This window comes from Cydia amplana, chromosome 3 (genome assembly GCF_948474715.1).
Source record: "Cydia amplana chromosome 3, ilCydAmpl1.1, whole genome shotgun sequence".
Taxonomy (NCBI): Eukaryota; Metazoa; Arthropoda; class Insecta; order Lepidoptera; family Tortricidae; genus Cydia; species Cydia amplana.
This window is the reverse complement of record NC_086071.1, coordinates 22,096,618-22,110,251: the sequence shown is the minus strand read 5'-3', so window position 1 is coordinate 22,110,251 and position 13,634 is coordinate 22,096,618. Positions and strand designations below refer to the sequence as shown.

At 37.6% G+C, this 13,634-nt stretch overlaps 1 protein-coding gene across 1 annotated transcript; it reads left to right on the top strand.

The window, feature by feature from the left end:
* Positions 1 to 1,312: 1,312 nt before the first annotated feature.
* Positions 1,313 to 6,565, top strand: LOC134662740 (uncharacterized). The gene has a single exon (XM_063519012.1). It carries the CDS (start codon positions 1,313 to 1,315, stop codon positions 6,563 to 6,565), a length of 5,253 nt encoding a protein of 1,750 aa, XP_063375082.1.
* The last annotated feature ends 7,069 nt before the right edge of the window (positions 6,566 to 13,634 follow it).

Here is a 13,634-nt window from a genome sequence, read left to right as displayed (position 1 = left end):
TAAAAATGCTGATCTAAAGTAGCTTTGGTCTGTGGGATGTCTTCTATCTGCCGGTCTTTCTTAGTATAGGTACTGTTATTTACGGCACTCATTTACTGAAGTATACGATGCTGATATGAAATAACAATTATGACCCACAATCTTCTGGTTTAAGCTTGGAGATCCTATTATAATTTGTTTCAAAAAGCAGAAAATCTGACCTATCTTATAAAATGACACTCTGATCATAGTGCATGCATCTGGTGCTGTCGATCGAGGCTTTACGACACTCATAATACGTACTGTGGATACGTATGTGATGTGGTGGTACTGGCAGTTGCACAATTGCACATGTGCAAAATTTACCTTAGCTTGAGGAACTGTGGGTGCATATAGGAACAGGAAAACATAATCAGTATGTGTGCTGTCATGATATCGCCACCGCCTTAGGTATAAATGGTATATTTGGTGATAGAAAATTAAGAAAAGACGGGTTTTAACACGGTATCTTTGTTCAATGGTAAAGGAAAGAGAATAGTGTAAGAATAGGTAGTAAAACGTGCAGATCGTAAAACGAGCAGGTCGCAAAATGTGCAAATCGTACAAACTGCATGTTGCGGCAAGCGAGAAAGTTTACCCAATATCATGGTAGATGGCGCTGCGCTGCACACATCGCGCGTTTTGAGTTTCCTGCGACCTATATAAGCAGCGGCCATTGTCAAGCCTTTTTTTGTTTTTGCAATATTCTTTACCGAGTTAACATGTGTTCGCGTTTATTATAATAATTGTGTTGCAAATCGGCGTTTCAGTTCTTATTTTACATAATATGAGTTACTAGATCGAGAACAAAGTGGTCCAACAGAACCGGATATATTGAATTAGTGGTGAAAAACGAACAATCGCAGTGAAATAAGAACAATTTTGAGAGATTATAAACGTCACGCATCGAACATTCGAGAACAAAACAAAAGAAGAACGGACAAAAGGGCAAAAACAAAATACGAACTATGGTGAAAAAAAATACTAAAAATACGAGAAATAAACAGTGAATGAACAATATTTACGAGGTTTCAGTGCATAAATAAGATAAAAATACGTATCGAGTACCGCGAGAACAATAATTGAGTGATTTTCGTAAAAAACAACCGGCTCTTCGGTGAAAACATCAGTGTAAACAATGGACATAAAACGGTGAAAATACATCGCGATTCGTAATAATTTAGAAGAAAACGTGTTAAAACGAGCAAATCTACGAACATTTAGTGTTTTCCAAGCAAAAAGAGTGAAGATTGAAGATATTTCGTCGTAAAGATTTTACTACATAACCTACAAAATGGATACATACGTGTCGGAACAAGAAATTACTTACGATTTAATAAGAAAGATTGGAATAAACTTCAAGAAGCAAGGAAAAACACGTATTACGAAAGGCTATGTACAAGCGAGAATTGATACATTGAACGAGTATTGGCAGAAATTCCAAACAAGTCATTTCCAAATCTTGAAATACGCAACTTCGGCTCAGAAGAAGGAGCATAATTACTTCACAACCGACTTGTATTCTGTGGGAGAAGAAGAGTATTTTATGATTAAAGGAGAGTTATCGGATACTATCGAGCTATTCAACAAATCCGAAACTTCGAGTGAGCAACCGCAACCGCATCCGCAAAACAAGTCAACGTCAGAAGTAAACAAGCATTCTACGCAAGAAGTGAAGCTTCCTAAAGTGATCCTGCCCCAATTCTCTGGAGATTATCAAGAATGGATGTCATTTAGAGACCTGTACACGTCGCTCGTTCATAATAAAACATCGCTGAGCAAGGTACAAAAACTTCATTACCTGAAAACAAGTGTCACCGGTGAAGCCGAACAATTATTGAAGCATCTACAAATAACCGAGAAAAACTACGATGTCGCCTGGGAAACTTTAGACAAGAGGTACAACAACAAACGCATGATAGTGAATTCAATCTTGAATAGATTCATGAATCAGAAGAAAGTGTACAACGGCACATCTAAATCTATCAGAGAACTACTCGACACAACTCAAGAATGCCTGAACAGCCTTAAAAATAACGACGTGAAGATTACCGAGTGGGATACTATCGTGATTCACATTATACTCAACAAATTGGACGACGAGACGCGCAAACAGTGGGAAGAGGAGATACGAGCGCTACCTGTACAAGAGTTGCCGAAACTAGAGAAGTTTACAACCTTCTTAGAGACACGTTTCAGAGTGTTAGAAATGGTTCCATCTACAACCTATTCGAAGGACAGAGAGAGAGCTATCGTGAGACAAAGATCCTTTCTAACAAGCCCCGCTACAACTACAGTACAATGTTCCTACTGCAAGCAAAACCATTTGACCTATCTATGCAAAGAATTTGCTAACCTAGATGTCAACAACAGAGTTCAACACGTCCAAAAAGAAGGACTTTGCTTCAACTGCATGTCATCAAAACATAATGTGAAAAACTGCAAATCCAGAGTATCTTGTCATCACTGTCAAAAACGACATCATTCACTACTACATTTTGAAAACCAACCAACTGAGAAGAGAGATGATCCAGTTCAATCTACATCGAGAGAAACCGCTACAAATTCGAGAGAAGAGACTACCACAAAAACTTCAGAACCGCCAAAAATGAGAAATTACCTTATCACTCAGAGTCATACTGCACTCATGGCTACCGCACTAGTAAACATTAAGACTGGCCATGGTATTCAAGTTCTACGAGCACTCATTGATCCCTGTTCCCAAGAGTCATTCATAAGTGAGGCAACTGTCAAAAAACTACAACTGAGAAGAAAACCAGCTGATGGATTAGTTACCGGAGTGGGTCATATGTCAACAAGAATCAAGTTCGCTACAGATATAGAAGTTTACTCAAGATTCAACGACAACTTCAAAGTCAACTGCACAGCATACATTGTTCAAGATGTCACCGACATTATGCCTGAAGTCCCAATCAATCCACAGAAATGGAGTCATCTGCAATACCTAACACTGGCAGATCCAACTTACCATACACCGAGCAACATTGATCTACTACTTGGAGTTCACATCTACACAGACATTTTGATGAACGGAGTGATTAGAGGAGAACCAGGTACTCCCATAGCACAGCAAACTCGCTTGGGATACATCCTGTCAGGAGGTCAGTTGAGCAACAACCGCACGAGAGAGTTCAAGAGCATGCATCTGAACATAACTTTAGAGAAGATGGTAGAAAAATTTTGGGAGACAGAGAGATTAGAGTCAGAGGAAAACGACACTCTCACCCCACAAGAACTTCGAGCTGAGAAAATTTATCAAGATACCATAGCAAGAGATACAAATGGAAGGTACATCGTGGCACTTCCATTCAAAAGTGACAAACCTACTTTACCAGAAAATTCGAGAGAAATCGCCCTGAGAAGATTCATGAGCACTGAGAGAAGATTAGAAGCAAACACAAAATTGAGAGAAGCCTACAATGAAGTCATGAGAGAGTACATAACACTACAACATATGGAATTAGTTGAACGAGATGAATCTGTGAGAGAGCAAGACAGACGAGTATACCTGTCACATCATCCTGTTATTCGTGAAGATAGAGAAACTACAAAGCTTCGGGTTGTCTATGACGCTTCATACAGAGGAGCCAACGGAGTAAGCCTCAACTCAGAACTGCTAGTTGGTCCGTCACTACTGGGAGATCTTCGAGACATTCTTATGAGATGGAGAAAACATAAGGTCTGCTTTGTCGCTGATGTCATTAAAATGTACCGTCAGATCCTTGTACGAAGAGAAGACACAGACTTTCAGAGAATACTTTGGAGATTCAGCCCTGATGAAGACATAAGAGAATATAGAATGCTAACTGTAACCTTTGGAACAGCATGTGCACCATTTTTAGCAATCAAAACCCTGAGACAGATAGCAATCGATGAGGCAAACACAGAAGAGTATGCACAAGCACGAGAGATCATCAACCATTCTTTCTACATGGATGACGTACTGTCAGGAGGAGATACAGAACAAAATGCAATAGAAGCTAAACGTCAACTGACAGAAGTACTAAAAAGAGGAGCCTTCGAGTTACAAAAATGGTCTTCAAATAGCAAAGAATTCATGAGCACAATTGAACCAGAGAAGAGAGCGAAGAATTCTGAGATAGATATCAACAAAAAAGAGACAATCAAAACTTTAGGAATCACTTGGAACTCAAACGAAGATACACTCTTAGTAACAAACAAAGTCAACACTTTATCTGAGCAGCGAGTAACAAAGAGAAACGTCTTAACAGTCATCGCTTCCTTGTTTGATCCAATGGGTTGGCTAGCACCATCTGTAGTCATGGCGAAGATATTCCTACAGAAGACCTGGTCGAGAGGATTATCATGGGACACAGAGTTACCAGAAGACTTGAAGACAGAGTGGAAAACTTTCTGCAGAGGTATAGAGCACCTGTCAAACGTGAAACTTGAGAGATGGATTGGAACGACAAACAACAGCGAGTTAATAGAACTGCATGGCTTTGCTGATGCATCAATGTCAGCCTACGCAGCAGTAGTCTACAGCAGAATAATCCAACCAGACGGAGAAGTCAAAGTATCACTCATCATGGCGAAAACAAAAATCTCACCGATAAAGAAACAACTCACTTTGCCCCGTCTTGAACTTAGTGCAGCACTGCTACTGAGTCAACTACTGAAACACGTCGCTACAGCTATGAGAATCGAGCAAAAACATACATACGCTTATTCAGATTCAAAGGTAACCTTAGCCTGGATTCTCGGAGACCCGCTGAAGTGGACAACATTTGTGAAGAACCGAGTCATTGCAATCAACAACAACATAGATACTACATGGTCATACGTGAACACTAAAGAAAACCCAGCGGATCCAGCATCGAGAGGAGTCACACCTGAGAAATTAAAAGAACATACACTATGGTTTCAAGGCCCTACATTTTTACATCAAAGAGAATGGAGAAGAGTACCCTGTGAAGTAGAAGATACATATCTAGAAACGAGAAAATCTATTAAATGCGCTACTACTACAGTGTCAGAGAAGACAGAAGATTTCATACTTACAATTTCAAAGAGATATTCATCATTGAGAAAACTCATCTCAGTCATAGCCTACTGTAGAAGATGGCTAATCGTTAAAAACAAAGATGTAAAAGAAAACTTAACTCAATATGTAACTCATGATGAGCGAGAAGAAGCACTTACAACATGTATCAAGCTTTCACAACAACTAGAATTTCCAGAAGAAATCGAAGCTCTGAGAAATCACACAACATTAAAGAAAAGAAGTCGTTTACTGTCACTTACTCCCTTTTTAGATGACAAAAACGTACTGAGAGTTGGAGGAAGATTGAAACATGCAGATTTAGAGTTTCTGAGCAAACATCCAATTATCCTGTCCAAGAACAACGTACTGGTACCACTTTTACTTAACGACGCACACAAGAAGACGTTGCATGGAGGACCTCAACTGATGACTACATATCTTAGAGGAAGATACTGGCTGATTGACGCGGGAAACACTATAAAAACATACGTGAGAAATTGCTTTCCTTGCGCTAAACAAAAAGCAAAGACAGTAACTCAACTGATGGGCGACTTACCTGAGATACGAGTGAAGCCATCAAGAGCGTTCCTGACAACTGGTGTAGATTTCGCAGGTCCAGTAAACGTGCGCATGAGCCCTGGACGAGGAACCAAGACCTTCAAAGCATATATAAGCATTTTCATCTGCATGGTAACTAAAGCTATACATATAGAATGCGTGAGCAACATGACTATGGAAGCATTCATGGCAGCATTCCGAAGATTTACATCACGAAGAGGATTCGTCAAGGAGATGTGGAGTGACCACGGGACTAACTTCATTTCCTCGAGCAAAGAGATACTAGAGACTTGGAAACTTGGCAAGTCAACAATCCCTGTTGAACTAGCAGCCTTACTAGACACAGAAGGTACCAAGTGGAAGTTCATCCCCCCTGGATCACCGAACCATGGCGGATTGTGGGAGGCCGGAGTCAAGAGTATCAAGTTTCATCTTAAGAGAACTCTCGGAGACGCTACACCTACCTTCGAAGAATTTCAAACTCTTTTGAACCAAGTCGAAGCTTGTCTGAACTCAAGACCCTTATCACCGCTGAGCGATCATCCTGATGACCTAGAGCCGCTGACACCAGCACATTTTCTTATCGGAGAACCCTTAGTCACCATACCAGAGAGAGATTTGACACAACATAAGACAAATTCACTATCGAGATGGCAAAACATTCAAAAAATGCTACAAATATTTTGGAGAAAATGGCAAACTGAATTTCTAACAAGATTACAAGAGAGACCGAAGTGGAAAATCAGAAAACAAGAGTTTAACGTCGGAGACTTAGTACTAATCAAGGATCACAGATTACCTCCTAGTAGATGGCTACTAGGTAGAGTTTTACAGAAGTACCCTGGACAAGATAACGTGACACGAGTCTACGAAGTCCGCACAGCAACTGGAGTGCTCACCCGCTCAATTTCGAAGCTCTGCCCACTACCAGATGTGAGAAGAAAGGATTCTGCTATCCTTTAGGCGGGAGTATGTTGCGGCAAGCGAGAAAGTTTACCCAATATCATGGTAGATGGCGCTGCGCTGCACACATCGCGCGTTTTGAGTTTCCTGCGACCTATATAAGCAGCGGCCATTGTCAAGCTTTTTTTTGTTTTTGCAATATTCTTTACCGAGTTAACATGTGTTCGCGTTTATTATAATAATTGTGTTGCAAATCGGCGTTTCAGTTCTTATTTTACATAATATGAGTTACTAGATCGAGAACACTGCAGGTCGCGAACTGTGCAAATCGTAAGAAGTGCAGGTCGCATAATGTGCAAATCGTAAAACGTGCAGGTCGCCATACGAGTATGTGCGAATCGTAAAAAGTGCAGGTCGCGAAAGGTGCATATCGTAATGTCGTTTGCTTTGTGTGTCGTCCCTAGTTTAACTGCATGGTACAAAGTCCAACGGGCATATATTTCAAAGCACTGCCTCATAAATTATTATAACAAGGTCACGATAAGGTATCAAAATAATAAAAAAGATACCAGGTTTGTTCCAAAATATTTTAACATTCAGTAATCAGTAATCAACAGAAGCCCTATTGGCAACGATTACGCTTTTTGGACCTGTAGAATCTGAGCTCTATTTCAAAATCTACACATTTTGCGACCTGCTCATTATGCGATCTGCTTGCACATTTTGCGATCTGCTCATTATGAGATCTGCACATTTTGCGATCTGCTCATTATGAGATTTGCACATTTTGCAATCTGCTCATTATGAGATCTGCACATTTTGCGATCTTCTCATTATGAGATTTGCACATTTTACGATTTGCTCATTTTACGTAGCCTGCACATTTTGCGACTTGAACATTCTGCTATGTATCCACTAAAAAAGTATGTAGGTATAGTGCCGGATTGTAGCGGAAAATTACTAAATACATTATCTACCTACCTTTTCTCGAAACGCTTCGTCCCGGTTTTTTTGTCCTAACTATTTATCCTAAAATTACCAAAAAAAAATTTGAGTTACTCACAATGAGCTCTTTCATTTGATATGTTACAAGATATAGTTTAAAAACTTTTTTTTTTAAGTTTCCCATTAACCCCCCAAAAGTGGCTCCCATGTTTAAAATACATTTGTTTGCGTTACATGTCCGTCTTTGAGTCACAAACTTGCATATGTGTACCAATTTTCACCTTAATTGATCCAGTAGTTTCGTAGGAAACATTTAAAAAAAAACCCGTAAAGCTAGGGTCAAAGACTAAGTAATTAAGTTCGATTCACGCTTGAATGCACATTTGTAATAGGTTTTCCTGTCATCTATAGGTAAAGAACTATTTTGTGTATTTTTTTCAAAATTTTAGACCCAGTAGTTTCGGAGATAAGGGGGGGGGGGGGACCGCTAAGCTATTTATCCTAAAGTTATAAAATAAATATATTTGAGATTCTTACAATGAGCTCTTTCATTTGATATGTAACACGATATAGTTAGAAAAACTTTATTTTTTAATTTTCTCATTTACCCCCCAAAAATGGCCTCCATATTTAAAATTCATTTATTTACGGTTACACGTCCATCTTTGGGTCACAAACTTACATATGTGTACCAAATTTGAAGTAGTTTCGGAGAAAATAGGCTGTGACAGACGGACGGACAGACAGACAGACGAGTGATCCTATTAGGGTTCTGTTTTTTCCTTTTGAGATACGGAACCCTAAAAATAACTCACCAAAGAGCAAGCAAATTTATAACGACGACGCGTAACTTGTCGAATAACGACTAGATAGGTATTACGTTCATTTGTATACGATAACCGTTAAATTATCTTGGAAATCAATGATATGGTTTTGATTGTAATGCATTGATGAGCAATAATACTGATTCGTTCAGCAGAAACCACCAGCAGGTTACCCTAGTAGGGGAGATATGGGAACTTGGGAACGAATATGTACAGTCCATTAACTCTCAGAATGACCTTCGGATTTTAGAAAGATACATCGGGTATCGGCGGCAACACGCGAAGGAGATACTGCTGTTCTGAGGGCTAACCGCGAAAATCGAAGTTCGCAAATTGCGGGCATCTGTCTCTGTCTCTCTAGTTACGCCTTCATTTGAGTAAAAGAGAAATATCCCCGCAATTTGCGAAAATCAGTTTTCGCGGTAGTCCCTCTGCTTTCTTACTAACTCACAAAAAGTTTTAAACTTACCCCAAAATGTTAAGGACACCTATTGTCTCAATGTAATTGTAAAATATGCTCTAATTTAATGACATCATGCTTAATATTCGGTAGATGACTATAATATTGCGATATGACTTTTTGTCATAATCTAAATAAAATAGAATCGGAATTTGAAAACAGAACGTCACACCGTCATTTTTTTACTACTTCAGGCGGAAATTATATTCAACTACAAAAAAGTTTTGAGATGTAATGTGAAACCAAGTCGATTATTTTAGTCAGTGCCAGGGGGTATTAAAACCGTATAAATAAGATATCTTTAATCTATACGTATATATATACGTCGCAGTCAAAAGTGTGAACTGGTCAAAAGCACTTTTAACCGACAAAAACAGGCAAAACTGCTTTTGACTGAGCATGTTGGTCAAAAGTAGTTTTACCTGAAAATCATTGGTTAATAGTAATTTTTACTGTTACTATCAGTCAAAAGTACTCGCACTTGACAATTTTTACATAGAAATTTGTTTTTATGTAATTTTGGGCTAGTTTTTAGGATTTGTATGGTAATATTTGGTACATTGGGGTAAAATTCTCTGCTCCCAGAAATAGGTAGGTTAGGGTTTTTTTTGCTACGCCCTAAAAACGAAACTGTTCCCAGAGATAGGTAGGTTAGGGTTATTTTTTAAAAAGTATATATGGCAATGTTTTTTAGCAGTCAGTAAACGTCATTCACTATGGTATGTGTTTGTCAAAATCGTTTAAATATTCGTTGTGTTTTGTAATGAACGGAAAAAACATGTTGAAACCTTATGAAACTGACGTGCGGGAGTTACTTTTTCGCATGTCGAATAATTTTACACTAGTAAAAAATCAGCACGAGGCGATTCAAGCTCAAAAACGACAATGTTTACATGGAGTTGATGACGGGTAAATGGAAGGAAACATCTTAATACTTGCACCATATTATGTAGATAATATTTATAATATTGGTTTAGATTAAGGTTTCACTGCAAATTGAACACACCTAATAGGTATAGGCATCTTATGATCTTACCTTATGAACTTCCTTTAACATTTTGAGAAACTCATTGGTACTAACCGGGTTTCGAGCTCGAACCCACAGCCTCCATGCTTATGCTTACGGCATGGGTACCTACTAGTTAAAGCTCAAATTTATTCTTAATATATGTTTATTATTTTAATGGTTTATTTAGGTTTTCCGAAAACCGAAGTTCGCAAATTGCGGGCAATTTCTATGTCAATCTTAATACGCCTTGATGGAAGTAAAAGAGACAGATGCCTGCAATTTGCAAACCTTGGTGTTCGCGGTAGGCCCTCTGTACCTGTTTACCACTAGGCCGTCGCGGATATTACAAAAGCTCAATAATTTTGATGATGCCAAATGTCACATTCTCCCAATGTTATTTATCAATATTAGTTTATGTACCTATACATATTAATAGTGACATCTATTGTTGGAATTAAAATTATTTAACCATAATGCACAACTTCATTTTTTCATAGACGGTAAATATGGTAGAAATTTCACTAGTATCAAGACTATTTAATGCATTTTCTGTAGTGTTGTCACATAATAATATATTGATTTGTAAAAACTACTTTTAATTTAGCGCTGCAGACTTTCTTTGGTCTTACTCAACCATGTAACACAAATTCTCCCCTAATGGTGAAACAATTATTTTTAATATCGTCCTTGTTTTCAAATAAAAAAATTAGGACAGTTTTACGTTAGACAATAGGTAAAAAAGTTGTGTAGGTACGTATCTGATTTTATAGGTCTAGAAAATGCGCAATATTGCACAATTACTTTGTGCAAACATTATTTTCAATACCTAATGATATTTAGCATCGTAATGAAATCAGTTCATCATGTTTTTAGGGTTCCGTAGCCAAATGGCAAAAAACGGAACCCTTATAGATTCGTCATGTCTGTCTGTCTGTCCGTCTGTCTGTCCGTCCGTATGTCACAGCCACTTTTCTCCGAAACTATAAGAACTATACTGTTGAAACTTGGTAAGTAGATGTATTCTGTGAACCGCATTAAGATTTTCACACAAAAATAGAAAAAAAAAACAATAATTTTTTGGGGTTCCCCATACTTCGAACTGAAACTCAAAAATTTTTTTTTCATCAAACCCATACGTGTGGGGTATCTATGGATAGGTCTTCAAAAATGATATTGAGGTTTCTAATATCATTTTTTTCTAAACTGAATAGTTTGCGCGAGAGACACTTCCAAAGTGGTAAAATGTGTGTCCCCCCCTGTAACTTCTAAAATAAGAGAATGATAAAACTAAAAAAAATACACGATGTACATTACCATGTAAACTTCCACCGAAAATTGGTTTGAACGAGATCTAGTAAGTAGTTTTTTTTTAATACGTCATGAAGTGTGCTTCCAGTCTATTGGCTATACATTTTTCGAAAACTTTGGCTATAATCGACAGAACTGAGATGGGACGATAATTATTTAATTCTAATTTGCTTCCTTTTTTATGTATAGCGACAATTCTCGCTCGTTTAAGTAGGTCCGGGAATGTTCCCTCCAAGAAACTAGTATTAAAAATAATGCAGAGCGGAATGCAGAGGAATGCTTGTTGCTAGGCCTACATGAATAAAGTATATTTTGACTTTGACTTTGACTTAAAATAAAATTTGAACCCCATACAAACTTTCAACCCCTTGTTAACCCTTTTAAGGGATGAATTTTTAAAAACGCTGAAATTACTTTTCTTGTATTCTAATAATATGCCTCTGTACAAAATTCAAGCCCCGCACTCACAAAAATGTTTGATCTCCATACAAACTTTCAACCCCCTGTTCACCACCTTAGGGGATGAATTTTTAAAAACGCTGAAATTAGTTTTCTTATATTTTAATAATATATCTTTTTACGAAGTTTCAAGTTCCTTGCTTAAAATAAAATTTGAAACCTATACGAACTATCAACCCCTTTTTAACCCTGTTAGGGGATGAATTTTACAAAACGCTGAAATTACTTTTCCTGTCTTCTAATAATATCCCCAAATACATAGATTCAAGTCCCGCGCTCGAAAAAATGTTTGATATCCATACAAACTTTCAACCCCTTGTTCACCATCTTAGGGGATACATTTTCAAAAACGCTGAAATTTGTTTTCTTGTATTTTAATAATATATCTTTTTAGGAAGTTTCAAGTTCCTTGCTTAAAATAAAATTTGAAACGTATACGAACTATCAACGTATCAACCCCTTTTTAACCCTGTTAGGGGATGAATTATACAAAACGCTGAAATTACTTTTCCTGTCTTCTAATAGTATCCCCAAATACAAAGATTTAAGTCCCGCGCTCGAAAAAATGTTCGATATCCATACAAACTTTCAACCCCTTTTTCACCACCTTAGGGGATGAATTTTCTAAAACGCTGGAATTAGTTTTCTTGTATTTTAATTTAACACCATTTTGCAAAGTTGGGTCTCAAGTCCCGCGCTCGAGAAAATGTTTGATATCCATACAAACTTTCAACCCCTTTTTCACCACCTTAGGGGATGAATTTTCAAAAACGCTGAAATTAGTTTTCTTGTATTTTAATAATATATCTTTTTACGAAGTTTCAAGTTCCTTGCTTAAAATAAAATTTGAAACCTATACGAACTATCAACCCCTTTTTAACCCTGTTAGGGGATGAATTTTTAAAAACGCTGAAATGACTTTTTCTATCTTTTAATAATATCTCCATATACAAAGTTTCAAGTCCCGCGCTCGATTTTTTTTTTGATTTCCATACAAACTTTCAACCCCTTTTTCACCACCTTGGGGGATGAATTTTCAAAAACACTGAAATTAGTTTTCTTGTATTTTAATAATATATCTTTTTACGAATTCCTAGCTTAAAATAAAACTTGTACCCCATACAAACTTTCATCCCCTTTTTAACCCCCTTAGGGGTTGAATTTCTCAAAATTGCTTCTTATCTCTTGTACACTTTATAAATGTAATCTAGTGTGCAAATTTCAACTTTCTATCTTTTGTAGTTTCGGCTCTGCGTTGATGAATCAGTCAGTCAGGACACTTGCATTTATATATATAGATTAAAGATATATCTTATTGATACGGTTTTAACACCCCCTGGCACTGACTAAAATAACCGACTTGGTTTCACATTACATCTCAAAACTTTTTTGTAGTTGAAGAATTGCGTTGCAAGACTTGCATCTTTTTACATGTAATGTTTTTGATGGGATCTCATCTCTTTTTGTAGGTAGTCCTTCTTTTCGGGTACTACTTGTACGGCAGCTAACACTTTTCTCAAAGCTCATAAATAAAATAAAATAAAAATAGCCTTTATTTCCCTGGAAAGTAGGTAGGTACATAGTTTTTTTTTACTTATTAACGTATTTTTAAAAACTAAATAAAACAAAATTAAAATACTAAAAAAAAAAATTAGGTGGTAACAATTGGTTTAGGTATTACGCGGGAATCATCCATTTTTGGACGAAGGCCTCCTCCATCTCATGCCAGTCGTTCCTGTTTTGGGCCAAGCGGGTCCAGTGGTTTCCGGCCACTGACACGATGTCATCTTTCCAGCGGCAAAAAGGATGTCCGTGTTTCCGTTTGCCCTCTGCTCGTCTGGTGAACCAGTGCACAACACGTTGACTCCATCGGTTGTCGTTTAGTCTTGCGACGTGTCCGGCCCATTTCCATTTAAGTTTCGCAGTCATTTCTAGTGCGTCGATGATTTTTGTTTTAGACCTTATGTCGCTGCTCTAGTATGCTAGGTTACAAGCTGAAGGACCGCATCAGGAGCAGCGACATAAGGTCAAAGCTCATACTCATACCCATCCCACATTATACTCGTACTCATACCTATACAATACTCATGGCCATACCAAACTATATACTTGTATATACTATAT